This window comes from Ambystoma mexicanum, chromosome 4p (genome assembly GCF_040938575.1).
Source record: "Ambystoma mexicanum isolate Mex_15411 chromosome 4p, UKY_AmexF1_1, whole genome shotgun sequence".
In the NCBI taxonomy this organism is placed as follows: domain Eukaryota; kingdom Metazoa; phylum Chordata; class Amphibia; order Caudata; family Ambystomatidae; genus Ambystoma; species Ambystoma mexicanum.
This window is the reverse complement of record NC_090927.1, coordinates 774,759,709-774,787,302: the sequence shown is the minus strand read 5'-3', so window position 1 is coordinate 774,787,302 and position 27,594 is coordinate 774,759,709. Positions and strand designations below refer to the sequence as shown.

The window sequence follows — 27,594 nt, the reverse complement described above, 5'->3', positions numbered from 1 at the left end:
GGAGATCAAGATATCTAGGTACCCTCAGGGAGTCAGTGTGCCTGGAGGTGCCTCATTTATGTTCAGCCTGTGTGGAAGAACGCAGACTAGAGCTCCACCTCATGTGGTTTTCTAAAGGGGGACCCAAGCTTCCTAAATATCAGACATATTACTTCTGTCAAATGCTGTTGCTCATCAGACCACAAAAGAACTTTGAAACCAGTTTCAAGCTATCAACCCACCTATAGTTAGGTGACTTTATGCAAAAGACCACCACCTGACTCTGAAGCCACTCATTTCCCATTGCACCACCCTATCATGCCAGTTAAGCCTACCTACACCAAAGCCATTGCTGCTGCGACCAAACCCTGTTGAGCCACCTTCATATCATTGGGAAAACGAGACTGATTCGTCAGCTTTTCAGCATTGAGTTGCTAACTGGGACCTTGGGACCTCCTGACTCAACAACACTGACACATATCCCAAACAAAGAAAATACATCCAGCTGTCCATTCAAATATATATGCCACTGTAACCGAGTACTGTCAAGCAAACTTACAGCTCTCCAACTAAAACTCGCCCAGGGTAACTCTCCAAGAAGGCCGGCTTAAGTCCTCTGATGAACCAAAACCAACAGACTAAGGTAGATCATCTGTGAACTTGGTGCAATTCCCAGGCATCCTACATACCCTGAACCCCAGCTCTTACCTTTGGAACTGGAGATTGGTAGATCCCCATTTCCTAAATTTTCCAAAGTCATTTAAAATGACGAATTTACCTCCTTTAATCGATTCTCTATTTGTGTGATCGCTCCACCAGTACAATTCTCAGTTGCCCAATATGCTACAAGGTCATGTTCAGCCTGAATTACTGTTTCCATTACAAGGGTGGTTGATTGGAGATTTCTGTTATAGAGTGGATTTAGTAAAGAAAGGAGTATTTTACAGAGCTTTGCTTGGCAATGTCATATATTTTGCTACTTTGCGTATTTTTCTCCGGAAGCTTTCATTTCTGACCCTGCTCTCTGGAGAAAATAGTCTGACCTCAGCCCATGCTACCAAAGGCAAAGGTGGCATGCTCTCTAATTTTGTCTATTCACATTAATGATTGGAACACCTCAGAAGAAACATGTGGTACAAGTCTGGGCACAGCGCATAGAAACCTATGCTCCCCTTTGGACTTCACGCTACTCAAAGGCTGCTTTGGAAATGTGTCTTTTCTCTTGTTTGTTTTAACAAATGTTTTCTTGAACTTGTACCAGTTGTATTCCTTTTATCTCCTTCACTTGTATTTATTTTATTCTGCTTTGAGTTCATAAAATGGTACCATCTGTTGTTCCTAATCCAAAACACACTTACCAACATGACCCGTTCCAATATGTAGATGCTTATCCAGTTCTGGTGTTTTCTTAGCATTTTGGGACGACTAGTTACGAGTTTTATAATGAGAAAAGTGGAACTACAAGTCCCAGAATGCAAAGAAAAAAAAGGACTGGATAAGCACCTACAAATTGAAATTGGTTATGTTGGCAAGTATGCAAAAATTAAAGTAAATTGAAGAGAAAGTCCTCTCAAATTCCAATACATGTTCTCTGAAATAATAAAGAGAGCCATGGATTAATCCCTAGTGTATCCATGATCGCTACCTACAGGATCACTTTAGGGAAACCCAATACCCAATCCCCCCGTCAGATCATAATCACTACTAAGACCTCCTACAGCTCTATGGATTTATACACAGCAAAACTAAGATCACAAATGTGGTTGATGCCAAAGAACCCTCACCACACCCTGTATGAGCAATTTCACCATAGGGCATTTCAGTCGGCCAAAGTTAACATCATAATTTACCCTACACCCCCTACTGACAACACAAAATAGGGTGATGAGGAAGGTTTCAAAACACAATCTCCTCGCCACATGGTAATCCCTCCCTAAAAATACCCCAAACCAGCCAATACTGTCTGCCGTAGTGTAGTCATCAGAGCACCTGGCATAGCCCGGGCAGTTTTCGGCAACAAGAGGTCGTTCAAATGGAAAACGTTGGGCTTAAAATGTTTGCATATAACATTAGATTACATAACATTAGTAGGTGAAAGGGTGTCTAATATTACAACTTCATGTCAGGTGAGAGCCCAAGAAGGATCAAAACTACTATGAAAAACCCATGTTTATGAATCTGTATCACTGCAGATCTGGATGATATGGTTTTGACATGATCCAGTGTTATTAGCGGTTACTGGGCCTCATTACAATTTTGGCGGGCTGCCGCCAAACCGGGCTCCTTTACCGGGTTCCCAGAATGGGGAATTACCGGGCCATTCCGAGTACGGAGGGCCCGGTAATTCCTCCCTCTGGGAACCCAGGCCCGGACCTTCCCCATTCCCATCTGAGCCCCCATAGGGCTCAATGGGAGAGGGAGCTAACAACGGGCCGATTACGACCGGCCCGTTGTTAGCTCCCTCTTCCCCTCGCGGGACCTGGTAGGCGTCCTTACCGGGTCCCACGAGGGGACCTCGTAATTTCGCGGGACGGGTTTAATGGGTCCGCCTCCATTAGCAGAGCCCGTTAACTCGTACCGCGAAAGTTATAATGAGGCCCACTGTGTCTACCATGAGGAGTGAGGCCATCAGGAGCCCTGTGGAAGTGGAACCTGCAAGTAATTAGCCCGGAGAGCTTCTGCAGTGAAAGCAAGTACACTTTTTTCAGAAGTTCATTCAGAGTAGGAATTCACAGTCAAAATCGAGGGCAACATGCTCTGCAAACCTTTCATGGATATTTGCCTCTAAGATATACACTTCTCAGTCATTTCTACAATGTGAAGTTTTTCAACGTGTTGTTGGAACATTTTAGTGTTTTGGCTTCATTTCAGCTAATCAACAAATGCGGGATTCCTTTGTTTGTAGATTGTGAAAGTAGTGGCACTCTTTGCTGTTTTTTTCTTCTTCTTAGCTCCATATGTCAATGCACATTGTCTCGACTTCCATGCTGATGCTGGAATCAGGACTTCATTTGAAGCGCTGTGTCTCTCCTCTGTCTTTCCCATATCGTGCTCTATAATTTAGCAGAAGAGGGTGCCCGGGGCTGTGGGATAGAGTGCAGTTCCGGAGCAAAACGTGTACATTTAGAACTTGGAGCATCTGGACGCGTTTTAAGGCCCTTCGGAAACTGACCTACAAAACCGCACCAGATGCCACATGTAGCAAGGAAAGCATGTGCTTTGCCAGCCCTGCGCAGAAACTTACGCCTTGCGGAACTCTTCCAGGAGGGTGCCACGTGCTACTCACAAATCACACTGGTGAAGCACTAGACCCTGAAGCAGACAGCATATCTGATGGCGCAGAAGTACGCAAATAGCCTCGGCTAAGTGAACTCTTCCTCACCGGCTGCCTTTGTATTTTAGGAGATGGTTTAACACAAATCTAAAAGCTTGACTGCATGTGATGACCAAAGACTTTTGTCTCCACTTTCCGGATTCTGTGTAACAGTTCTGTGGTGTGCCTGAAACCCTTACAAAAGAGTGCTGTTGAGCACATGCATTGGTTATGCTTCAGGGGCAGACGATTTGCAAACAGTTGAGTGTTGTTTTATATTCACATTTCTTGTAAATTAATTGGACACTGAAACGAAGATATTGTGTGCAAAAACATGTCATATTGGTAAATGCAAACTGTACTGCTTTTTTTCAACCTGGTGTTATTCTTGGACATGAAGTACTGCCCACACGTTTATTCACTCGGAATATCCAACAGGTGTTTTCTTATCGAACATGGCACACAAGGCCCTGATTCATATAAAAGTGCGCAGAGATCGCGCAAACCCAGCGCACCGAGAACGACTCTGCCCGAACCTGCATGCAGAAGGAAATCTGCGTGCTCCGCGTATTCGTGGAATACTTCCAGCAAAGTAGGCCTATCTGCAAGTCGCAGCCGGAACGCCCCGACCTGCCCCCAAGCAAAACCAGAACAGTAACATTCACCTACCTTTTGCGCCCCCCCCAGGCGTAAACATATGCACCCACAAAACTGTGTGGAATCCCCCACAACTAAGCCAGCTCCTCTGCCACACTCTGCGGGGTCCCCTGTAAACTGCAACCGGCACCCTGAGAACATGCCTACCGTTTCCCGTAACTCATGTCATATTTTGGTCAAACTGCGTGTGAACCCCTGTAAACCGTCCCTCCACACCGCTATGCAGCGTACGTGTCTGGAACCCTGTCTGCATGCGCGCACCCCTAAATCCGTCATGCAAACTCACCTCAGTGCTGCGAATCCTATGCGTGAGTGTCTATACGCCTGCCTTCGGGTGGTGGAAAGATTGAGGGCTTTGCATGGGCATTTCGCAGGCGAGATGTTGCGTGGTCAATCCATGAATACGCTTAGTCGTGTGCATTTTTGGGCGTGCTATGGACTGCCTGCGGCCTATCCCTCGTAACAAACACTTTTGCCTTGTCCCTCATTTTTCGTGTTCCACCCCCCTGCTCTGGTCCCTGTGCAGGCCCCAACCACCCCTGCATGGAACCTCGCGCAAGGCACTGAGCTGAACGCAGAGTATTGCTGAGCCTGTGCAAAGTCCGATCCTGCGCGAAGTCTATGCAAAGTACGAAAAAGTGCCACGCAGACGATTCCATGAATCTACAAACGGGGTTTCGCATGCAGTTTGGTGCGCAAAGTCCTTATTTACTTCCCAATATATTCCATGAATTAGGCCCTTAGTTGCACTGAGGAGAAAACATAAGTTTGCCGGTCCGTGCATTTTGGTCCCCTCCATGCAATTATCTTAAAACTGGTGAAAACAGGTTAACACTTGTTCTTGCATTTTGTAGTGCAAAAAGTGTGTTGCTTCCCACAAGTAACGTTTGTGTGACTCATTTAGAATTAGTTCCTCTGGATTCTGCCTGCTGCACATTCTGCAGAAATCCATTGATTTTAGGCCAAGAGGAAAATGTCATTCTAGTGCAACACTATACGATTTTTGCAGGAGGAGCAGTAATGCAAGATGCAAATGTTTCCACTGTTCTGGGCCTCAGCTCTACTTGCAAAAAAACGGGGAAATGCAACAAATAACAAACATTGGTGTTAAAGCGGCCCCGCCACTTTTAAAACTGCTTCTTGAATCACTTTCTGCACTCCCGGATCTTGGAAAATGAGCCGCTAGGGCCTGAATCATGGAACATTTAGTGCTGTGCAAAGTCACTTTTCACTGGTGCAAAGTGACTTTGCACTGCCAACAAACACCCTCTGATTCATAGAGCGGTGCAAAGTGTTTTTTTGCAGTGCAAACTGACTTTGTAGTGGTGAGAAGGTGGTGCAAAGTCACTTTGCACTGCAAAAATACACTTTGCACTGCTCTGTGAATCAGGGTGATTGTTGGCAGTGCAAAGCCACTTTGTAACGCGCTAAACGTTCCATGAATCGGGCCCCTAGTGTTCATTTGCTTTGTTTGTAAGAGAACATCTGAATATATCCTTGAGATGGAATCGACCACTTTCTCTGGTAAAGGGAGGGGATTAGAGGTAAAGCTCTGAAGCGAAATTTGATTTGAAATGGTAGTGAAGTGGATTATTTGTGTTCCCTAAATGAGAAAAGCCAAAAGAACTTAACACATGTGATTATACTGCAGGTCAGGCTTCTCAGAAATTGTTTTGAAAGCCATGAAAACGAGTGTAGTAAATATGTTAATCTCGCAAGAAGTGTGAACGGCGCATTTGAAGTTTATCCTGGGCCCAGCTTGTGCTGCTTTGACCTGAATAACAGGATAATATGCGTAAGCAGCTTCATCAGCCAGTGGTCCTTTCAGCTGCAAACCTGGACAATGGCGCGCCGCGCGCGCTGCTGGGAAGCTACTTCTATCCATTCTTGCCGCTCAGTGTGCTAGCCCTTTGTCTCATATTCAAGTTCTGCCATGCGTTACCCCACATTGGGCCTTAGTAGACATCCTGGGCCCTTCTGGTGGAGCCGCCATACATCTGTGCAGCAATACGCACTGAGCTGCGAAAGAATGCCTGGACTGTGTAGGCCCCACATAGAGAGGCGCTATGCCCTGCTGAACAAATTGTCCATGCTCATAGAACCAAGCTGAGGCCAGTAGCAGTCCAGACTTTCTGGGGCATTCCTTGACACGCAAATTCCATTTGCAAGCAAGCTCATCATGCATAGAGTAATGTCCTACCCGTTTATAACACCACTCTCTGGGCGCCATTGAAACAGCATAGCATTTCAAGTAGAGGCCGTTTCTCATCATCGTATGCATGCTCTGAACGTTAGGTAAGCAACCAGGATTAGGTGTTTGCACCATGCCAGAACAGGAACAGGAAGACGACTCACACAGGTCATTCACTCATCTGGTCCCTGTCGCAAGAAGTAAGTGTTCACCGTGCGTTGTAGTCAAATGTAAGAATGCCTTCACTGAGACCTTTGAACAATAGTGTGCAGCTCCAATGCAAGAGGACTAAACCATTGACAGAGGACATGTGTATTAATTCCGAAAGTCATTAAAGGTCGTGTTGGAAATATGCCAACTTCGACCTATTGATAATATCAGGTAAGTTTGTGTAAATTCCCGAAAAGCGGCATTAAATTAGAAAATACAGAAGTGAACTGCTTAATGCAATGTAGACTGCAAATCGAATACTGCTAAGAGTTCTAAAATGGTGTATTAAAATGCAGATAAAAAAGGATTTAAAAACGCTCTGTGCACCACCGCAAACAGCCACAACTGCAACACACCATATAAGCACAGGTGGACACCCAAAATATTGAGTAATGACAGGTTCAGGGCCATGAGGGGAGGCCTGAAGTGTGCGTGGTAATTTCCACTGTGAAAAAATGCCATTCCGGACATATGAGTAGTGAAGAGAAGTGGCATTCTCCTATGGGAGTCTACCCTCAAGGTACCTGATTCCATTGAGAAACTTATCTGTCCGGGAGGGGTGAAACAGCAAAAGCTTTCTTCAACAGTTGGCCAATAAGACCATGTTTTCAAGTTTAAAGAAACTTGCCTTTGTCCTGGGATGGATTACCTAACCATAGTATCCCAGACAAAACAGAAGACAAAATTAGCTTGACCACTTTAGTGGGACACTGACCCAATGGGGAAGAAGAATTGACTACCAGCTCAGAGTCCTCAGAATAACAACTGTACACGTGCAAAACATGGCAACGTGGTCAATATGAGACACAGCAAAAGAATGTTGGGAAACTGCGCTGAAGGAAACAATGAAGCCTTTGACAGGCAAAGAAAGGCAATCAGGGCAGCAAAGCCTGCATTAGGAGGGCAGGATAGTCATGTACATGTTTAAAAAAAACTGCCACATGAAATTCTCAGGTGCCCCAAGTCAATTCGAAATGTGTTTTTTTTTTGTGTGTTGCATCCAGGATGACAGGTTTGTACATTCTGGTATGTGCCCTACATGATTGCTTTTCAGTTAAAAGAATGAGGCCTTCCACTTATGTTCCAGCACCTGGCTTGTTGTTTGAGGCAAGAGCTTTTTCCTTCTACAGTTTTACAGGGGATATGGCAACAAGGTCACCATCAACGTAGGCTGGATTGGTTATGGTATGGGTGCCCAAAATCGTATTAAAAGTAAGAGGGCAAAAGGTTTTCAAGTTCTTATGGGTACATACAGCACTGTGGCTCACAATATTAGGAGGAGACCTGGCTTCATATGAACTTAACAAGTTGCTATGTGCACTGTGAGACCGGCATGGTAACAAGAGAGACACAGACTCAAAAGGGTTTGTTTGAAACCTTTATTTACTAGGGTTCCTGGGTTGGTGTAATGCCTGACTACTCCTAACTCTAAAGTGGTCATATCCTAACTGATAATGGCCATCATTGTCTAAGAGCCCAAAATAAAAGTCTGTGCCTAAACCTATACTTGCCCTCACTCTGTACAAAAATGCAAAAGGCAGTCTTTTCAAAATAAGAAAAATAGTGGTTCAACAAAAAGTTGAAACCAGAGTTGGTTTCAGGTGGTCTTCTCGCCAGATGCTGCTTGGTCAATGTCACACAAATGAGTTCAATCAACAGGGCTGTTCATAAGGCCTTCTCCACAGGTCCATTGTAATTATTCTATCTACCTTCAGTGTGTTTGAATTTCTTGCGGTTCCCTTCCCCAAGCTTCAGCTTAATCAAGTTTCAAAACACCATGGAGAAATGGTAACACAGTTCCTTTTTGTAAGCTGCTCAGTGTTCCCTTCCCCACGCTTCAATCCTTTCAACAGTACAACACAAACTAACAAGTCTCCAATTTGGCTGGTCCTTTTAGGGTTGCCTTCCCCAAGCTCAGGTCCTTTTTAATCTTTAAACAGTTACTATTATCAGGATGCTTTCTTAAATAGGCCTCTCAGAGTTCCCTTTCCCCCAATCTTTAGGCCTCTTCGAGCTTTCAAACACAAAACTTAATTTAGCACAGTCCTTTCTTAAGTTCACAGGGTGCCCTTCCCTAGGTTTTAGGTCCCTTCAATTCACAATACAAATTCCACTGGTTAGGATGTACCTTTTTCTGCTTAACAATCTTTTCCTCATACCATCCTTTCATGGGGTAGAATCAGAGGCTTTCGAAAACACCAGGCTCTTTCCTTTACCTAGGTGCGACCACTCTGACCCTTATGCCCCTCTCTTTGTTTCTTGCTCCCACTTTTCCTGATACCTTTTGTTTCCCTTCAGTTGCTTCCTGCACCCCTTGTCTTCTTCTTTCCTTTCCATGCATACTTGCACTGTTTACTCTTGCTTTCTTACCGTGCCCTGGCACTTGTTCTTTATTCTTTCTGTGTTATCTTGCACCCTGTTTTCTATTTTCCTCTTTAGCATTCCCCTGGCACCTCCCTTTGCCTTTTCTCGTGCCCCTCTCTCTTTACGGGCCACTTGCACTCTTGTATACTTCTTTCCACTTTTTCTCACTTTCTACTCCGATCGGTCTTTTACTCGCTTCCTGCTCTGTTCTACTTTTCTTACGTTCCGCTTTACTTTTTCCTTCATCTATGCTTTTAGCCTTTTCGCTTTCTGCTTCACTTTAGCTTTCCACTGTGCTTTCAGCCCTTTTGCTTTCTGCTTCACCCTGGCTTTCCATTGCGATTTCTGCTTCACTCTCACTTTCAACATTTACACTTTCCTTTCATTGAAATTTCGTGCTGTTTTTCATTGCTGTGCCTTTCTCCCGCTCCGCTGTCGCCCAAATGCATGCTCCCGAGTTTCTCTCACATTGTCCACGAAACTCACTGGGCAGTGTCGCATTGAGAGGTGATTCCTCGAGGAAATGCAGGGTTGAGGTCAGGGTCTCACCACCTGCCCATCTGGCACCCTTGGGCAGCTCGGGCCCCAAGGGAACGAGCATTCTCCTGGACCTGGCCTGTAGATTGCAGGCTGCGCTTCTCTGGCTCCCTGAAGTCACGTCTCCCTCACCACGCTGCAGCCTCTATTCCTCAACGGGCCAGCGTCTCTGCACACCATCTTCCTCCTACCTGCAGCTCCTGCTTCTCTCTGCTCCTGGGCCTCACCTGTCCTGCCTGCATCCCCAGCTCGCTCATTTCTGTGTGCATGACCACACTTTTTATTGTGAACAAAGCCGTGAAGTGGAGTCAGGTGTGAGTAGTTACTATTGAGTGCCTGATCCTGCCTGACTCTATTAGTGGGACAATCTGAGTTCTTTCTATGATAGGTTGCCCTTACTTTCCCCATGTTATTCCTATGGGTAATCTTTACTGATCTTAGTGGCCTCCTCCCCGTCTCAGTAATTGTAGGAAATGGGCAGGGGGAGATGGGGTGAGATTGTAAACACCTCACAAAAGCTGAGGGAGAGTTGGTTAGGGTGTTTTCAGGATTGGGGAAATACCATGTCTCACCCTTAGGTATTCTCCTCCCAATCCCCTGTGACCCTCCATTCAGGTGATCCTCCCTCGCTTGTCCACAAGCAATGGCCCTTCCCTGGTCACCTGAATAGCAGATCCTGAGGGAGTGGGTGGGGGGAACAACGTCAAGTTTCTCACAGCACCCAAATCCCCATATATTCTGTGTCCACTCTCCAGCAAACCACATGTTTTAGTTTTCAAAAAGGGGCCAAGGGGTGCTCACATTCTATAGTTGAAGAGCACATTTTATAAATGTGAAACCTAGTGCCAGTCGTAAACGTCTTTATACTGGAATTTGAACACTGGGTACTGGAGCCATTGTCATTCCCTGTTTTTAAAAATATAAATGTCACAAACTTTGTGGAATACACAATGCAAATGTGTGTTAACCAGTGTTTCTTCATCAGTTTGCATTCCCATATCGCACTGTGCTACCTCGCGTGGGGACAGAAGAACTAGCATGCGCATCAGAGCACAGATGGTGATTGAGAGGATGTTTGTTCAAAAGCTTTGCATTCCCATGTTCTCACCCAGTCCTCTCCCTACTATGCCTTCCAGAGAGCATATTTCCTTTTTAATAATGCTTCACCTAAATCCCACCTTGGTGCCTGCCCTTCACTATGCATCTCATTTACTACACTTTTTGCAGCCTATTACATGAGGCTGAGATTAAGATTACAATTTAAGAAAACCCGAGGTAGGTGTAGCCGTTGCCAAGCGAGTCTCTCAGCTCTCTGCACTAAGGAAAGCAGAGCTGAGAAAAAGCTGCATAAAGTCACATAAAGGTACTGAAAACATGCTGCATGCAACCTTCATTTTCAAACAGGTATTGCAAGCCAACACATACTTGTACACAAATGTCTATATGAAACGACTGGTGGTGTGCTAATTCCAATTCTTAGTCATTCCACATCTGTAGTTGACTGATATGTACTCGCAACGCATGATCACAAAACTATGAAATGACACATGGGTGTCAAGGAGCATAGGGAACAATTTAACAACCTGCCTCAATTTAACAACCTGACCCAAAATCAAGTTCACATATTTATTCAAAGTTATTTAGTAGGCAAGACTAACATAATTTAGTAGCCCCGATGGCCACAATCCCACCCCAAAATCAAGCAAAACCCATTTGAGTCCGAATTTGTCCTCATCGGTCCGCCCGCTAAAAATCATCTTGTCCAACAATGGCTCAATGATATGCACCTAGAAGGATTTGATCCACAACTCTCAGAATCAGCAAAATTCTTAGGCTTCACCATTGACAGCAATCTGTCCTTCCAGAAACATATAGCCATGAAGGCCCAAATAGCCTGGCACAGAATCTCTACCCTTTGAAAAATCAAATCCTTCATCCCGCCGCAGAACTTCCGACCATAGTGGAGGCACTTGTGGTTTCAGACATTGATGGGGGAAATGTTTTTCTGACAGGGCTCACTTGGCTCTCCTAAGAGCAGTCCTCCACGCTGCAGCACTTTTTATTACTGGAGAATGGAAATTTGACCAAATGACCCCCATCCTATGTGAACTACATTGGCTTCCACTCCAAGCCAGAATGCTGTTCAAGACTGCATGTATCATCTACAAAGACGTCATAAGTAACGCACCACATATCTGGTGGCACACACTCCTCGTGCAGCAACTCAGCCAACCAGCTTGAATCACAACTCGTCCACAAATAGAGGACCCACAAACAATCATTCTATTGTCATGCACCCACCCTCTGGAACTCAATCCTGGTGTTGGCTCGGAATACCCACACAATTCTCCAAGTTTCGCAAATCTCTCAAAACATGGCTCTTTCAACAACACCTGACAAAAGACTAATTCCACTCGGTGCACATACTGACGCACAGACTCTACAGTACTGCGCTGCTGTTAAAAGATGCAAGCCCAAATGCTGACTACCCACACTTTGTACAGCGCTCCACTGCTCTCGATCTTGGTCTGTGTATTTAAACAATAAAATAAAAACATTTAAATCTGGGACAAAAACAGACAGCTTGGGTTTGAATACTCTCTATTTAAAAAAAAAAATAAATTACTTTAAATGAAGGTGGTCCCCATCTGACAACAGGAGACAAAGAACTATCAAAAAATATGTGTTGTCATAAAATACAGTATAAAACCCAGTGTTACTTGTGCGGTAGATCATTACCAAGAGCCGGACAGGGTGGCATATTTGCAGAATCTGTCTTTATTAGAAAACACAAGGCCTAAACTGCCCCTAAGCTTAAGATTATCTGCCCTACTATATAAAGGAAAACATAAAAGGATGCTTTTCAGAATGTCTTACAAAACAGGAAGAGTTCTGGCCCTACCGCTACAAAAGAAAAGAAACATAAATTCAAGAAAGGTATACTTGAGGCTCCTACCCAAACGAAGGAACTGTGGCTGTTTTTTGACCTCCATCATGATGTCTCTTTATCAAAAAGGGACTTCTTGCCCAGTTGCACAGTTCCACCAAATACACTGAATGTCTATTCAACCTTTCTCTGCTCTGGTTTGTTGTCAGCCTATGGTTGCCTCTCTAGCATGGTTGTATCTCAGTCTCTAATCTTTTTTCCCACTTGAGGAGCCCTAAGTCATACTCCCAGTTGCTGCCTTCATCCCAGTTCCCCAGAGCCACTGGTTTCCAGGTGGTGCTCCTCAGAAGAGTATGTGAGGTCAACTGATGTGACACCGCTTCTTTGCCTTCTACATGGCGTTCCAATTGGGGGTCAGATTGTCACAGCCAGCGGGCCTTTGGCAATGGCTTCCCAGTATGCCAGTTACCCGCTTTTCAAGAGGTATTTGTTGCTTTGTGGTATTCATTCAACTGATGGCCTGGCAGGGATTGTGAGTGTTCTGCAGGCTCAGCCACACCCACACCGGGGGAAGGCTACACTTAGTGTATGCTCCTCTGTCCTGCCACACCCCACAGGAGGAGGTCTCCAGGCTTCTCCAACTCTGCTGTCCTCTCTTCCTTTCCTTTCCAGTTCTGATTGGCTCTTTATCTCCAACTTCACCAGGGGGTGGGATTATCCACTGTTCTCTCTTTCAAGGTGAGGGTGGTGAACACAGAGGGTCAGAACCCATAGCAGCAATTCGTACAGGAAGTTTCACATTCTCATACAGTTTAACTCCCATATGGCAAACAAACATATTGGGATCTGGAGATAAGGGAGCATCACTTATATTCCTTTCTGGGGATTTCCTTTCCTCTAAGGCGGGACTCCAATGGGGGTGGCTCCACCTAGGGGCGAGGGGACAAATTCTCTGTATTAATCAGACCTTCTATTGTTTGTCTTTCTAATCAAATATAAAGAAGGAAATACAAAAATAACATCATCTATTCCAGCAAACATCTATCCATAAATTCTTATACTTGAGCGGATTTTCTAAAGAATAGGTTTATAACATTTTGTTCACTTTAATGACAAGCACAATATTATTAATGCATTTAAATGAAATGTTGTATCATGAAAGCTTAATCGACTTACTATAAAACAATCACAACAGTCATAAAAATAAAGAAGAAATCAGAATCTAAATCACGTGCACATCAATAACTTACCTCATAATCTTCTGCAGATTTGTTTTTTTATGGTGATTCAAAATTGGAACACTTTAGAGTTGAGTTTTAAATGCCATGCAATTCAGCAGAAATCCTTGAGGAGTTATATGAGAGAAGACTTTTTTCCTAACTAAGCAATGAAAGGTTGTACCTCAAATGAGTATATCTGTGTATAAATGATGACAAGTAAAAAGAAATTATGAATGGTTTGGTTTTGGATTAAAAGGCAAGGGAGGTGGGGGACTTAGTTTAACCACTGGTTACTGAGATCCTATTTTCTGGAGAAGAAATTGACTAGGGCTGTTACAGGACCTAGACTCATTTAACTCCTTTGTCACATACAACCAATTCCAGGAGATCATTGCTTCAGAAAGAAACAAGGGGAATTCCATTATTTATTTTATCTGGAGAGGAAAATGCTCAACTCCTCTGTATTCAAACTGTAACAGATGATAACATCAAAATACAGAAAATGGGCACTGGTTTACTTATGGCATCAATTGTAGATTTAAAACATTTGGACAGCATCAGGTATGAATCTCCCTGGATCCCTTGGTTGGTGCTTTTTCCCTTCTAGCCTAAATGGAGCTTTAAATCACTGAACAACAGGTCATCAGAATACCCTTCTCAAACCCTGGATTCAGGTAACCAGGAATTCCAAGCGCTCTCTCTTGCTCTTCTGAGTCTGTGGCTGAATTGCCCTGTGTTTACAAGTGACTCTGCGCCATAGCTGCACAAATTGCATGGATTTGCTCTGTTGAATTTTCTGTGTTTTCAGCTGGCAAGAATACAACTGTCTCTCATTTTGACCATAGGGTTATGACTTTTTATACCGTGCATATTCTGCTTACATCAAAGTAATCTGAAGGTGCAATTTTCTATTGGTTCAACCATCCGATTGGCTAGATTTCACTAAGGCAAACCAAAACAGACCACCTCTGAATTGCATTTGGTCTAAAGGCTTGAAGTACAGGCCGTTAGCATTTCCAGCTTCTATTTTATCCCACCCTTGGGACTCAGTGGCTATTTATGTTACATTATGTATTTCTTATATAACGTTATTTGTGCTCATATGAGATTGCACTAAATACCATTCAATCTTGGAAGCATGTGCTAATTTCAACGCATGCCCATGATTCCTGTAAGACCTGCTTTCCAACCTTGACTCTAACATCCCTTCTGTCCTCATCCTACTCGATCTGTCTTCTGCCTTTGACACGGTCAACCATGCCATCCCGCTCACCCATCTCGGTGATAACCTGGGTATCAGCAATCAGGACCTGGCCTGGTTGACCTCTTTCCTCTCTGATCGACCCTGGCAGGTCCAACTTGGGTCCTTCTTTCCTCTATCTCACTCTCTACCTGTGATGTTCCCCAGGGGTCTAACCTCTCTCCCTGGCTGTTCAACCAATACCTGGCACCTCTGCTCCAACTTTCAGTCCTAATGCTTGTTTTCAGGCTTCCCTCTGCCATCTCTTCTCCTCTCACCTCTGACTGTCTGTCTGCCATCCAGGAGTGGTGTGCCGCCAATGATCTCTGCTTTAATACCAGTAAGACAGAGATTTGCCTCATCGGCACACCCACTCCCTCCTTTCCTGTCACTCTCTGGCTGGCCTCTCTTGGCCCTCTTTCTGCTCCCACTTGTGAGGCTAAAAACCTTAGGGTCATCTTCGACTACACACTCTCCTTTTTTCCTCACATCTCCGATGTCTCTAAGAAGTCAAACTACCAACTGCACCTCCTCAGAGGTATTCTTCCTTTCCTCTCCTTCCCCCAGAGTCTTACTGTCTCTAGAGCTCTGGGTCTCTCTAGGCTGGACTACTGCAACAGCCTCTTTCTAAATCTGCCTGCTTCTACTCTCTGCCCTCTGCAACTCATCCAGAACAGGACTGCAAGACTTGTCCTTTGCCTCAATCTCTGGGATTGTATCTCTGCAGCCCTGAAATCTCTTCATTTGCTCCCAGTGGCTGCAAGGATTAATTTCAAGACCCTTTGCATTGTCCACAAGGCTTTCTGGGGCCTGGGTCCAAAATACCTTCAATTCTCCCTCTGTAAATACCTTCCCACTCACGCTCTTCGCTCCTCCACCTCCAACTCCCTCTCCCTCAGAGCCAGTCGCTTCTCCAAGCAACAAGTTGGGGGTAGATCTCTTTCCTTGGCTGGGCCTCCCTCTGGAACAGCCTCCCTGCCACTCTTGCGGAGAACCATCTCTGGTTCCGGAAGCACCTCAAAACCTTCCTATTTGCTTCTTCTTTGCTCCTCCACTCCCCTGCTGATCTGTCTGCTTCAGCACTGTGCACCTGGTTACCCCCTGATTTCGGGCCCAGGTCCCTGCCCTCCCAGCCACACACCTGCACTGCCTCCTGCCAACCCTTGCACTTAGGTTTGTATCTGTAAAGCTACAGTCCCCTTACTTGCACTTATCAGACACCCCTTGTCTGCGCTTTAAACCTTGCACTTGCCACCTTGCTAGCTGCACTACCAATTGTTGTTGTTTTTATCCCTTGCTCAATACTTTCCACTTCTCTCTTCTCCCTTGCACTTTTCCCCTTGCTCTCCCCTGCACTTGCGCGTTCTCAATGTCACTGGGCCTAGTAAGATCGCTGTTCTGTTCTCCTTTGTTCCCTTCCCTTGCCTCGTCGCGCTCTGAAACACTTGTGCATGAGCGCAATACAAATAAAATATCATATCATATCACTGAAAGAAATATACATTTTCTAAACATGAACCAAAATTGGTCTGGCAGTGCATATTAAGAGGATTTTGAAGCTGTATTTCACAATTCCCTAGCACATGTGGTATTGAAATAATGAATATGTTTGTAATTAGATGCCACGTTAAAGTAAAACATTTGCTTTGAGTGGCTGTGTTTAATTAATTTGTGAGCTGATTTCATGAGATCTTAGGTCACAAAACAGATATGGTATGGAAAACATTATTATATTTTTACTAATGGATACCTTCTATGTGCTTGAAATCGGAATAAAACTTAATTTCATAGACAGCCTTTTCCATTCATTACACCAAGTAGTTTTAAGTACTTACATGAAAACTCCATTAACTTTGACTAATCCAAAGGTCAGTGTGAACACTTGAGCCATCTTCTTACAAAAGACAATTACGTTGACACTAGCTCATAATCCATAAACTCAGGGGGCAACCAGACCTGGACTCCCTGCTCACTGTGCTCAGAGAGACAAAGCTTCACCTCACTGATGAGGCCCAACAAGGCTGAAACACGTGAATGGGGTTGCTTTTGGTACTCTTGTTCAGAGAGGAATTGCCTTAGCATTTCGGTGCTGGACTGCCCATGTGGGCGGGACAAAGACTGATATGCAAATAGATAATTTCCCATCTGAGAAAGGTACAGTGAGCAAAAAGCGTGTGCTACAAACTCTCATCTCAGAACAGGTTATCATGCCATGTTCTTTCTGGAGAGGAGTGCCTGCTACCTTCTTTGAAATGAACTCAAGAATGTACATGACCATTCGAAATCACTTCTTAACACCACATTTGTATTATTAGTTGCACACATATATATTTTCATTGCATCCGCAGAAAAAATGGTATTTTGCAAACACAATAATGTTCATCCTTCTTCCTTTCAGAGCAAGGTCGATATTGTGGCAATAAGCCACGAGGTGGCGGGCCAATACCACCCCAGGTAATGCCCCTGGGGTGAGTTATAAGCCCGAGCGAAGCTAGATAAGCAGCTGAAGAGCTGCAGAGGGCGCGTGAGCATGGCTGCCTGAGCCAGCATCTCCTTCACTCAGGCTGATTCATTACAAAATTAAAACAATTTAAACAGCAATTCTAACCCTCTCCTTCCTCCGTTCCAGTTCCTTACCTACTGGGGCTCCTCCGACGGCATTTCCAGCGGAATTCGGATTCGCCTTGTGTGCTCTCTGAGTCAAGTCTTGGTGCAGCCTTCTCCTTCTCTGCCATCGGCCGGTGCTGCGAAATCCTTCCCGCCCTACGAACATCCAGAACGGCAGTCCTCCCCTCCTGCCGCGACACACCTGGCGCCAGCTCCAACTCCCGGAACCTCCACACCGGGCACCTTTTTGCTGGACTTCGCGCCTCGCGCGGCCTCTGGAGCCCCTTCCTCATTTTATGGGATCCGAGAGAATCTGCACCCGTCCGTGGAGCCACCATTGGGACCTCTTGGGGCCTCGTCTCAGCTCCTGGAGCCCTCTCTTCGCCAGCCGGAGCCTGGGTGGGTGAGCGTCGGTCTACGCCTGTCCGTGGAGCCACCATCCAGACCTCTTGGGGCCTCATCTCAGCCCCTGGCGCCCTCTCCCCACCAGCCGGAGCCTGGGTGACTCTGCATCGGTCTACACCCGTCCGTGGAGCTGCCATCAGGACCTCTTGAGGCCTTGTCTCAGACCCTGGAGCCCTCTCTTCACCAGCCGGGGCATGGGCGGGTCGGCATTGGTCTGGAGCCGAGTCCGGGTGGTTCCTCCTGAAGCCCCATCCCTCTAGGCTGCCACCGGAGCCCCTTCTACAAATCACGGGGCCCAAGCGTGTCTACGGCCGGGTCCGGGTCAGTCTACAGCTGCCTCCTCAATCCATCCTGCCCCCGGAGCCCCTCTGCAACAATCGGGGCCCGGGTGAATCCGCAGCCGGGTCCGGGTGAGTCTACAGCTGCCTCCTCACTCCATCCTGCCCCCGGAGCCCCTCTGCAACACTCGGGGTCTGGGTGAATCCGCAGCCGCCTCTTCTCTCCACGCTGCCTCCAGAGCCCCCTCTGAAGGCATTGGACCAGCGGAGACCACCATCTGCATCTCACCCTTCCCGTGCCCAGTCAGAAACGAGGTGACTCTGTGTGCCCCCGCGCCAGCTTCGAGGCGCCTCCATTAACCACCTCTCCGGCACCTGATCCCTCCCCTTCATCGCCATCTCACAACGCCCCGAATCCAGCCATTTTCTTCTTGCCCTCTGCCACCCCTCCTCGCACAAGTGTGGTTCCAGCCTGCCTCATTCTCCTGCTCCACCTCTGCTCCCACAGTCCTCGGTTCACCCGGCACTGTGAGGTACTGTGAGGTACTGTGAGGTAAAGGTACTGTCGGACTGAACGCTGCTTCCAGCTTAAGCCACCTTATCAATCAGTGAACCTGCAGTCCCTGTCGGTCGGATCAGCTTGGGATTCCTCCATACTACCCTGGTGCCACTTACAACGGTCCGGCCTGCCTGAAGGTTCGCTCAACAACGTGCTTGGTCTCTTCCAACCCCATCTGTGAGTACCTACTCCCTCTGACTCTAGCGGTTCCTGCAGGTCATCTCCCAACACTGGTCCCGCTACCACCTGGGAGCAGCCCAATATTTCCACCCCATTTTCCTGCCTCAAGCACCTAGACCCCTCCAACTGCAGTCTCTAGTGCCTGATCCCTCTGACGCTTTCAGCTCCTTCCGGGCTACCTCTCATCACTGGCCCCGAGCCCACCTTTAGCACCATCCTGTGCATGGACTACTCCAACTTCTATTCCAAGTAACCCGCTCCTGTCATTTTCCACTCCCCCCTTCTACTCCTACTCCTACAGTGCCCACCGCCCCCCCCTTCTGTAACTGTCGCACTGGTCTCTACCTCACACATTCCTAATTCCTACAACTTCAGCTCTTCTCTACTTGTCCTTCTCCACGTCCATTGGTATGCGATCCTCCATAACCCCCTTCTGCCTCACTCTCCCCCCTCTCCCCACCCTTCCACCTTCCCCTTTCCCTCCTTCTCTCCTCTCTCCTCCTAGTCCAGATGCCCAATCCTCTTCACCATCATCACCCCTACACCTCCAGTAACCCTCCTTCCTTCACTAACCACCCTAACCTTCTCTACCCCCCCACTACCAACCACTCTGCTCTCTTGAACACTGCTCTCTGGAACGCCAGATCCATCTGTAATAAAACTGCAGCTACCCTTGATTTATTCTTTCGCCTCAACCTTCATTTCCTCTGTCTTATTGAAACCTGGATTCCCCCTCACAACACCTCTGTCCCCGCCTCCTTGACGACCTCTTCTTCCTCCTTCATTCACACCCCCCGCCCCTCTGGCCGTGGTGGAGGCGTTGGTCTCCTGTACCACCCCAAATATATCTCCTCCTCTTCCTCTCCAACTCTCCCCTCTTTCCCTTCCTTTGAATTCCTGTACAAGTCTTTCTCCTCACCCTATCTCCTTCCTGATCATTTATCGCCCCCCTGGCCCTCTCTCTTCCTTCTATGAAGACCTTGATCACCTCCTCTCACTTAACTCTCCCTCCCCCTCTCCTCTTACTGTACTTGGAGACTTTCATATCCATCTTCCTCCTCCCCCTCAAGCTTCCCCGCTCCTTTCCATCCTCGACTCCTACCTCCTCTCCCCACTTCCCTCTTCCCCCACTCACTACTCTGGCTCCACTCTTGACCTCATCTTCAATTCCTCATATCCCTCCTCCCCGGTCTCTTCTCTTCCTGTTTATCTCTCAGACCACGCCTTACTCACATTCTCCCTATCCCCTCTCTCACACTCCACTACTGCTAATCCCTCCCCTCCAATTTACTCGCGTCATGACCTTCGGGACTTCGATGCTACCCTCTTTTCTGACACCTGTTCAGCTTCTCTTCCATCTCCCCATGATTTTGCTCTACTCTCTGCAGATGATGCTCTCTCTTCCCTATCCTCTTCCATCTCCACTGCCCTAGATCAACTCTACCCTCTTTCTCTCTTTCGTCCTACTCAGAAGCCTTCTCAACCCTGGCTTACCTCTCATCTCTCTTCTATGCGGCGCCTTCTCCGGCGGTTAGAGAGACTCTGGCTCAAATCTCCCTCAAAATCTAATCAAACCTCTTACTTTTCTTACCATGCACTTTACAACTCCTGTCTTGCAGCAGCCAAATCCTCCTACTACTCTAACCTTCTCCAGTCTCAAGCCTCCCACCCTCGTCAGATTTTCCAAACTCTCTCCCGTCTTCTCTCTCCTCCTACGCCTGATCCCTCAACCAATTCCACACTCTCTCCTTCTGACTTTGCCAACTTCTTCTCCTCCAAAATCCTCACTCTCCAGCAAAAAATTAACTCCCTTTCTGACTCCCCCTCTCCTCCTTCCTCCTCTCCTCCCTCGTCTACTATGTCCCGCGTCTCTCCTGTTTCCCCTTCTGAAGTCTCCTCCCTTCTTTCCAAAGCCCACCCCACGTCCGCCCCCTCTGACCCTCTCCCCTCTGTTCTTATCCCCAAGATCTACTCTCTTCTTATCCCTTACCTTACCACCTTCTTCAACTCTTGCCTCTCCTCATCAATCTTTCCCTCTGCATTCAAACATGCAACTATTATTCCTATTCTAAAGAAGCCCTCTGCTGATCCTCTGCTCACTGCTAACTACAGACCTATTTCTCTTCTACCTTTCCTCTCTAAGCTTCTTGAGCGCCTTGCCTACTCTCAACTCTCATCCTTTGTTACTTCTTCCTCTCTCCTTCCTCCCTTCCAATCTGGCTTCCATCCCAAATATTCCACTGAAACTGCTCTCACCTCTATCCTTAACTCACTCCTCTCTGCTTGACATGCTAAGCAATCCTCTATCCTTATTCTATTTGATCTCTCCGCAGCGTTTGACACTGTCGATCACCCACTCCTGCTTCATACTCTTTCCTCCTTCGGGTTTAACGGCCCTGTTCTAAAATGGCTATCCTCCTACCTCTCCTCCCGTTCCTTTGCTGTATCGTAGGGAGGCCAGTCCTCTCCTTCCTTCCCTCTTAACTACGGTGTTCCTCAGGGCTCTGTACTTGGTCCTTTCCTTTTCTCTCTTTACACCTCTCTCATTGCCCCTGTCATCTCTTCATTTGGCATTTCTCTCCACTTTTATGCTGACGATACTCAACTCTTTCTTTCTTTCTCCTCCTTCTCGCCTGACCCCCACCTTAAACTCTTCTCCTGTCTCACTGCTATCAAGAACTGCATGTTCTCCCTCTTTCTCTCTCTTAACACTGATAAAACCGAAATCCTTTTCTTCCCCTCTAACTCTCTTCCCCCTCCCTCCCCTCCTCCTTTCATTCACTTTCCTCCCTCCAATCTCCCTATCTCCCCCCAAGCTCGTAATCTAGGCATTCTCTTTGACTCCTCTCTCACCTTCTCACAACACATTTCACTCACCTCCCGCTCCTGCCGATAGCACCTCTACAATATACGCAAAATCCGTCCCTCCCTCACATTCCACGCCACCAAACTCCTAATTTCCTCTCTCATCTTTTCCCGCCTCTTCTACTGCTCCTCTCTAATCTTTAGACTTCCTGCATCTCAGCTTACCCCTCTAAAATCCATATACCACTCTGCTGTCCGTACCCTTTGTCTCCTTACCTCCCGTGACTCCATCTCTTCCTCGCTCTCTCACCTTGGTTGGCTACCTTTCCACTCACAACTAAAGTTCTACTTTCTCTGCCTTGTCTTCAAATCCCTCCATGGTCTTTCTCCTCCTTATCTCTCCTCCCTCCTCTCCTTCTACTCCCCCTCCCTCTCCCTTCGCTCCGCCGACCATTTCCTTCTCACTGTTCCTACTTCCCCTTGCGCTTCCTCCCGTTTCCGCTCATTCCAACTCCTTGCACCCCTGCATTGGAACTCGCTCCCTCTTACAATCCGCTCTACATCAACCTTCACCTCATTTCTCACTTCCCTTAAATCCCTCCTCCTCCATTCTCCTCCTTGAAAACTTCTCCTCTGCCCTCTTCACTTCCCCCCGCACCCACTTCTTCTTACCCTCATCTGATTCCTCTCTCCTCTCTCCTACTCCTCTCTTTTCCCCTTCCATTCTCCCTCGCCCTGTCCATCTCCTACTCCCCCCGACCTCTTCCCTCTCCCCTTTCGACCCCCCCACCTAAGTTAATTGCTCTTTGCACTGTTTTGTTGAATGATTCATGATGTAAATTTTGCTCTCATTGTTAAATGTTGTTGTTATTTTGTATTTTGTTGTTCCACTGTACAGCGCCTTGGTATAAAGCGCTATATAAATAAATAAATAAATAAATAAATAAATAAATAAATAAATCAATCAATAATAGGGAACATTTTCAGCACAAAAATCTGCAAAATAAAGCTGCCCATCTAACAACATAGAACCATTCTGCAGTATGAAATTCTCATAGCTGAATGATAGAGCTTTGATGTTTGAGTAGGAGTTTAACATTCATCTACTAGAAACGAATACCAGAATGCAATTTGTATTGCATATTGTTTCAATAATACTTTTTCCCCTTTCATTTAGGATTTGCTGAAAGATCCACTATACATAGGACTGCGGCATAAGAGAGTGAGGGGCCAAGCATATGATGACCTCCTGGAGGAGTTCATGAAAGCTGTGACTGACAGGTACTCTTTTTCTTCCCCCAGTATGCTTGATCAGATCTGGTCTCTGAAAGCCAAGTCCTTGGCGATTAGTGCCAGGATGAAACTGCAAAGTAAACACACTCAAGACCTCAAGGCGGTTGCATACAAAATTAGCATTAATATGATACACTGCAACGCCTCTGTCCTTTATTTTTGTTTACATACAGTAATATGATGAAGAGGGCAGGCCTGAACTCTGAAGGGTTTCACCCTGGTTCAGTTGTGTTGTATTCAGTTTCTGTTACCACAGAGGCTAAACTATGCTTGGTTCCTTCAAGTGTAAACTGTACATCTTATAGCAATACTGCAGAATGGCATTGACAACTTGTTATTATAAGAAACCTTTGTCGAAGATACAGGGCAGTATAATGATGGGTGCAATCTGGTCAATGATGGACCTGATCTGACACATTGGGCCTCATTACAAGTATGGAGGTAGCCATGCTGCTATTTGCTCTAATGGCCCCGTTAACCCTCTACAACCAAGGTCGTAATGAGGCCCATTCTCTTACATCCTTCTATTTCTCAACAGAATGTTGATAAAGGGCAAGGAATCAGTTTCACATAATCTGGTGGTTGATAAGAATTAAGCTTGATGTTGGTACGGGATGCGACATTGCTGACAGGGCCGAAAAAGAATTTAAAAGGAAATGAGCTTAAATTGAATTCAGTTAGAAAATACTCCAAGCAGAGTATGCAGTCAGTAAATCACAGAGCATCCTTCTTCCCCGATGGGATGAAAAGAGATCAGGTGAGGTGGACTCACTCAGTGGGCAATGTTGGATGCCTTGGAGATGGACTCCTTTGCCGTAGCTTTCAGTACATGGGAAGCACATGCAAGCCCAGGGATACACCTGCATTTAGAATCTGCAGAAAGGAAAGCAAATGTGGAAGGCAAGTAGTAATAGTGGTGGTAAAGCATTCATTAAGCACAGGCAAAACACCAGAAAAAGAACAATGTCAAGACACTAAACACAGAACAGCATATAAACAATTCAAACAGGTTGGGTAAAAGCAAACAATAGTACATAACAACTAAGCTAAGAGGTTAAATTAAAGACTAACATCCAACTTAAACCCAACCAATATCATTTAAAAGAACTTGCAGTGTAAATAAGTAATAGTTTAGCCTAAACTTAAAAACACATGCATACTGGACCAATTCCCCATAGAGATGAGAAGTGCATTCCACACAGAGCAGACCATCACTCATAGTGATTTTCCTGCAAAACGGGCACAATGGAAATTGCCCACTAACAACAAGTCCAGGCAGTAGGTCTGAGCGATGGCTTTGGGAGACACCATTATAATATATAGGGAAGATGATTAGAGTCAAGTCCATTAAGGATTGTCAAAATGTGAAGCCTGATCCTGGCCTGAACTTGATTACTAGGCCAGGGTAAGTCAGGCTGAGAAATATGTTTATACTTCTTTAGTCGAGTCACCACTAGGATTGCCTGACTTTCACCCATCTTGAGTTTGCTGAAAGATTTATTTGTGATCCCTAAATAAGAAGACGTACCTTATTGCACTCTAGAAAGGACTGCCGCTTGCTGCTGGATCTGGCATTGATTAGCATTAAGTACATTCCCACACATGAAGATATTATATAGGCGAAAATGTGTGGACTTTACCACTGCATCCACCTGAGGAGTGAAAGAAATGGTACTGTCAAACAGTACCCCAAGATTTCTTACCATTTCCACTGGGGTTGAGAAATACCTAATTACATTGATAAGGAAGAACTGTGTCAATAAGCTGACCCAGGAACAGGACTGCCATTTTATCACTGTTTAACCACCACAAAGAGTTGCCCTGCATCCAGCGATGCACCATGCCTAAGCATTCCACAAGTTTAGGTGCATTTTCAGACCTATCATGGAGATCGAGCAGAATCTGGTTGTCCTCAGTATATAACTGACACTCAAAATCCATGCTCTCCACCAGATGGGATGGGGGATACATATATATTGAATAAAAGTGGAGATAGGCAAAAGCCATGTGGACCACAAGCAATTGGGAGAAATGAAATGGCCCAATTGTGTCCTCTATCTCCTGTCATTCAAAAAAGATGCAACTGGGGTCAATGCAGCTCTTTTGATTTGCATAGTGTTTTCCATGCCATTAATTAATGTGCCATCATCTATGACATCAAATGCTCCAGACAGATCCAGAAGGATTGGTGTGTCTGGATCCCCTCCAGTCCTCATCTCTAATATGTTCTAATTAATTAGCAAGGTTATATGGGCCAATGCTCTGCATTGGGAGAAACCCAGACCAGAGAGTCAGAAAGCACTTTGCTTGCCTCTGATAAATATGATAGCTGTGCCTTGATCTCCCCTTTCAGTATTTTACTTATGAAGGGGAAATTAGCGAAAGGTCTGAAATTAGCATGAATAGCAGAATCTAAGTTTGGTTTCTTCAGCAAAGGTGTAACTACAGCTTCTAGGGTGTTTACCCCTCTTTGGAGAGGCATTTATAATAATTGAGAGATAATCAGATAACAATGAGATGTGATCTTTTATTAAACCAGCCGGGAAAGCATCCAGTAAGGAGGGAGATGATTTGAGTTTCTGAATCGTCCTGACTACATCGTCGCTAGATACAAATTCACAAGAAACGAAGCGAGAGGAAGATTGAACCACAAATAATGCTGGAGCAGCACACTTCCAAGGTTCTGTCGCAACTGCATCGCACAGGATGATAATCCTAAATGGAAAGTGAGATGCAAAATTGTCAGTGAATCTCTGAGAGGGGGACGCTTTATTTATTTTGGCCAGGGCTGTATCTAGTTCACAGTACATTTTGAAGAATTCGTCTGAATTTCCATAGCCAGTATGGAAAGGAAATTGGATTGATGGCAAACTCAGGGTCACTTCACAGAATAATACCAGAATCTATACACAAAGGACCCTCTCACAGTTGCAGTTCAAGCACAGATATATCATAGGAAAAATGAATGTTGTGAATACGGGGTGGTGCCTATTCATCTGCCAACACAAGGCAGAGTTCAGGGCACCTGGGCAAGTGTTGAGAATGGAAAATTCAAGGAAGGCGGAAGAGCTGATAAATACATTGTCAGAAGTATTATCCAACAAAGTAGGGATGTTGACAGGCTACCACCCCAGTAAGATTTAAGGTGAGGAAGACTGCATTGTGACTACTCGGCTCCCTCGAATTGCTTTTACACGGAATGGTCAATGAGGCAGTCACCATGCAGAGTGGGTTGCTCCTATTGTGTTAGCAGCATAGTCAGAACACAGCCTATGCTTGTGTATAGTTCTATGGGGACTCAATGTACGCATCATAACAGACCGTGACTGTGTCCCTGCCCATCATAGCAGAAATGCTCAATAGAGGCCTGCAACAATTTTATTCACCTTGGATCTTTGCAGGGCCTACCATCAAATAGAACTTCACTTGGAAAAGTAAGTAGCTGATGACATTCATAACACTGTGTTGGATGTTCACGTTCAACAAAATGCTAGTAGCCTCAGTGTTCCAACGTCTAGTAGAGAGACTATTTAAAGGAATACCCGGTGTGATGTACTTTGAGACTGGTCTGAGACAAGTTAAGAGAAAGGAACATGGCAGTCAAGAAAGAAATGTGTAAACTCTTCCAATAGGAAGTCATTTACTTGTGACACACACTTTTCAGGGATGGGATTCATCTCAGAAATGTGCTTGTAACCCATAATTGCCCTGCCAGAACCTTAGAACACGTAGCTACTATCCTTTCTAGAACTGAGTGGATATTACAAGAAATGTATGCAGAACATTACCTCCATCACAGAAATGTTGCAATGCTTACTCTGGATAGGGGAGAAGTTCAAATTGGGCAGAGAACAGCACAAAGCATTCAAGCAGAACAAGGAATGTATAAAACAAGCTCCTACACTTAGGCCCTTTGACACGAAACTCCCCAACATTCGTTGACACAAGTGGCAAGGGGCTTGGTCCTGTACTCATCCAGAAGTGTGAACGGAAAAGACAAGGCAACCAGCTATGGCTTGACAACACTAAACCCAGCGGAGTCAAGATACCCCTCAAATGAGAGGTAGACCTTGGCCTGTGCATGGGCTGTGAAACACTGCCGCCAATTCCTTTGACAAGCCCCCGTCATGATTCATACAGATCACAAATCACTGAGAGCCCTTTTTGTAGGAGGTAAGGAAAATGCATCACCAAAGGCTTTGTCGGATATTCCCAAGACTTGTAGAATATAAGTACAATATGAAACGTGGAACACAGCCACACAAGTTTCCAGAGTGCCTATCATGCTTGCCTGTAGAGTACACATGGAGTGATCACAAGTACAGCGGTGGACTACTCTAGAGTTTGCTGACTGAAGTCTGTGCCTGGATACAACATTGAGAGGGAAGAAGGACACCTTCTAGCCGGACAAGTGGCACAGCGAGTAGAGCACTCGCTTTGACATCCATGCAGAACTTGCTAACGCAGGTTTGAATCCCGGCAGGGCCAAACTCAGCCTTTCATCCTTCCGAGATCGATACATGAGCACCACACACCGTGGGTAATAATAAGCAGCACTCAGATACCTGAGGGTTCGTAGCGCTATATAAATGCAAATTATTATTATTATCATTCAGAGGCCAATGACAAATTCCTACTGAAATTGGAGGACTGCATAGGAAAAGGTTGGCCACTCACTAAAAACCTGGAGGTGACTGTACAGGTCAGTGGAAATGGAATTCTCTGTAGTGACAGGTGGGAAGAAAGGTCCATTGCTTCCAATTATGAAAGAATTATATTTTATGCTGCGCTGAATCACCACCAAAGAGGTTTCAAAATGTTTATCCATGTCTGGGTTTTAGGGCGTATTGGGACCACAAGACCGTAGTC

General features: G+C 45.8%; 1 protein-coding gene across 1 annotated transcript in view; it reads left to right on the top strand.

The window, feature by feature from the left end:
* The window catches only part of ME1 (malic enzyme 1), a 1,722,623-nt gene that overhangs the window by 1,035,817 nt on the left and 659,212 nt on the right, over positions 1 to 27,594 (top strand). The window contains exon 6 of the mRNA XM_069606328.1: positions 22,610 to 22,713. Coding sequence (XP_069462429.1) covers positions 22,610 to 22,713 — 104 coding nt within the window. The remainder of the gene's footprint in view (positions 1 to 22,609; positions 22,714 to 27,594) is intronic.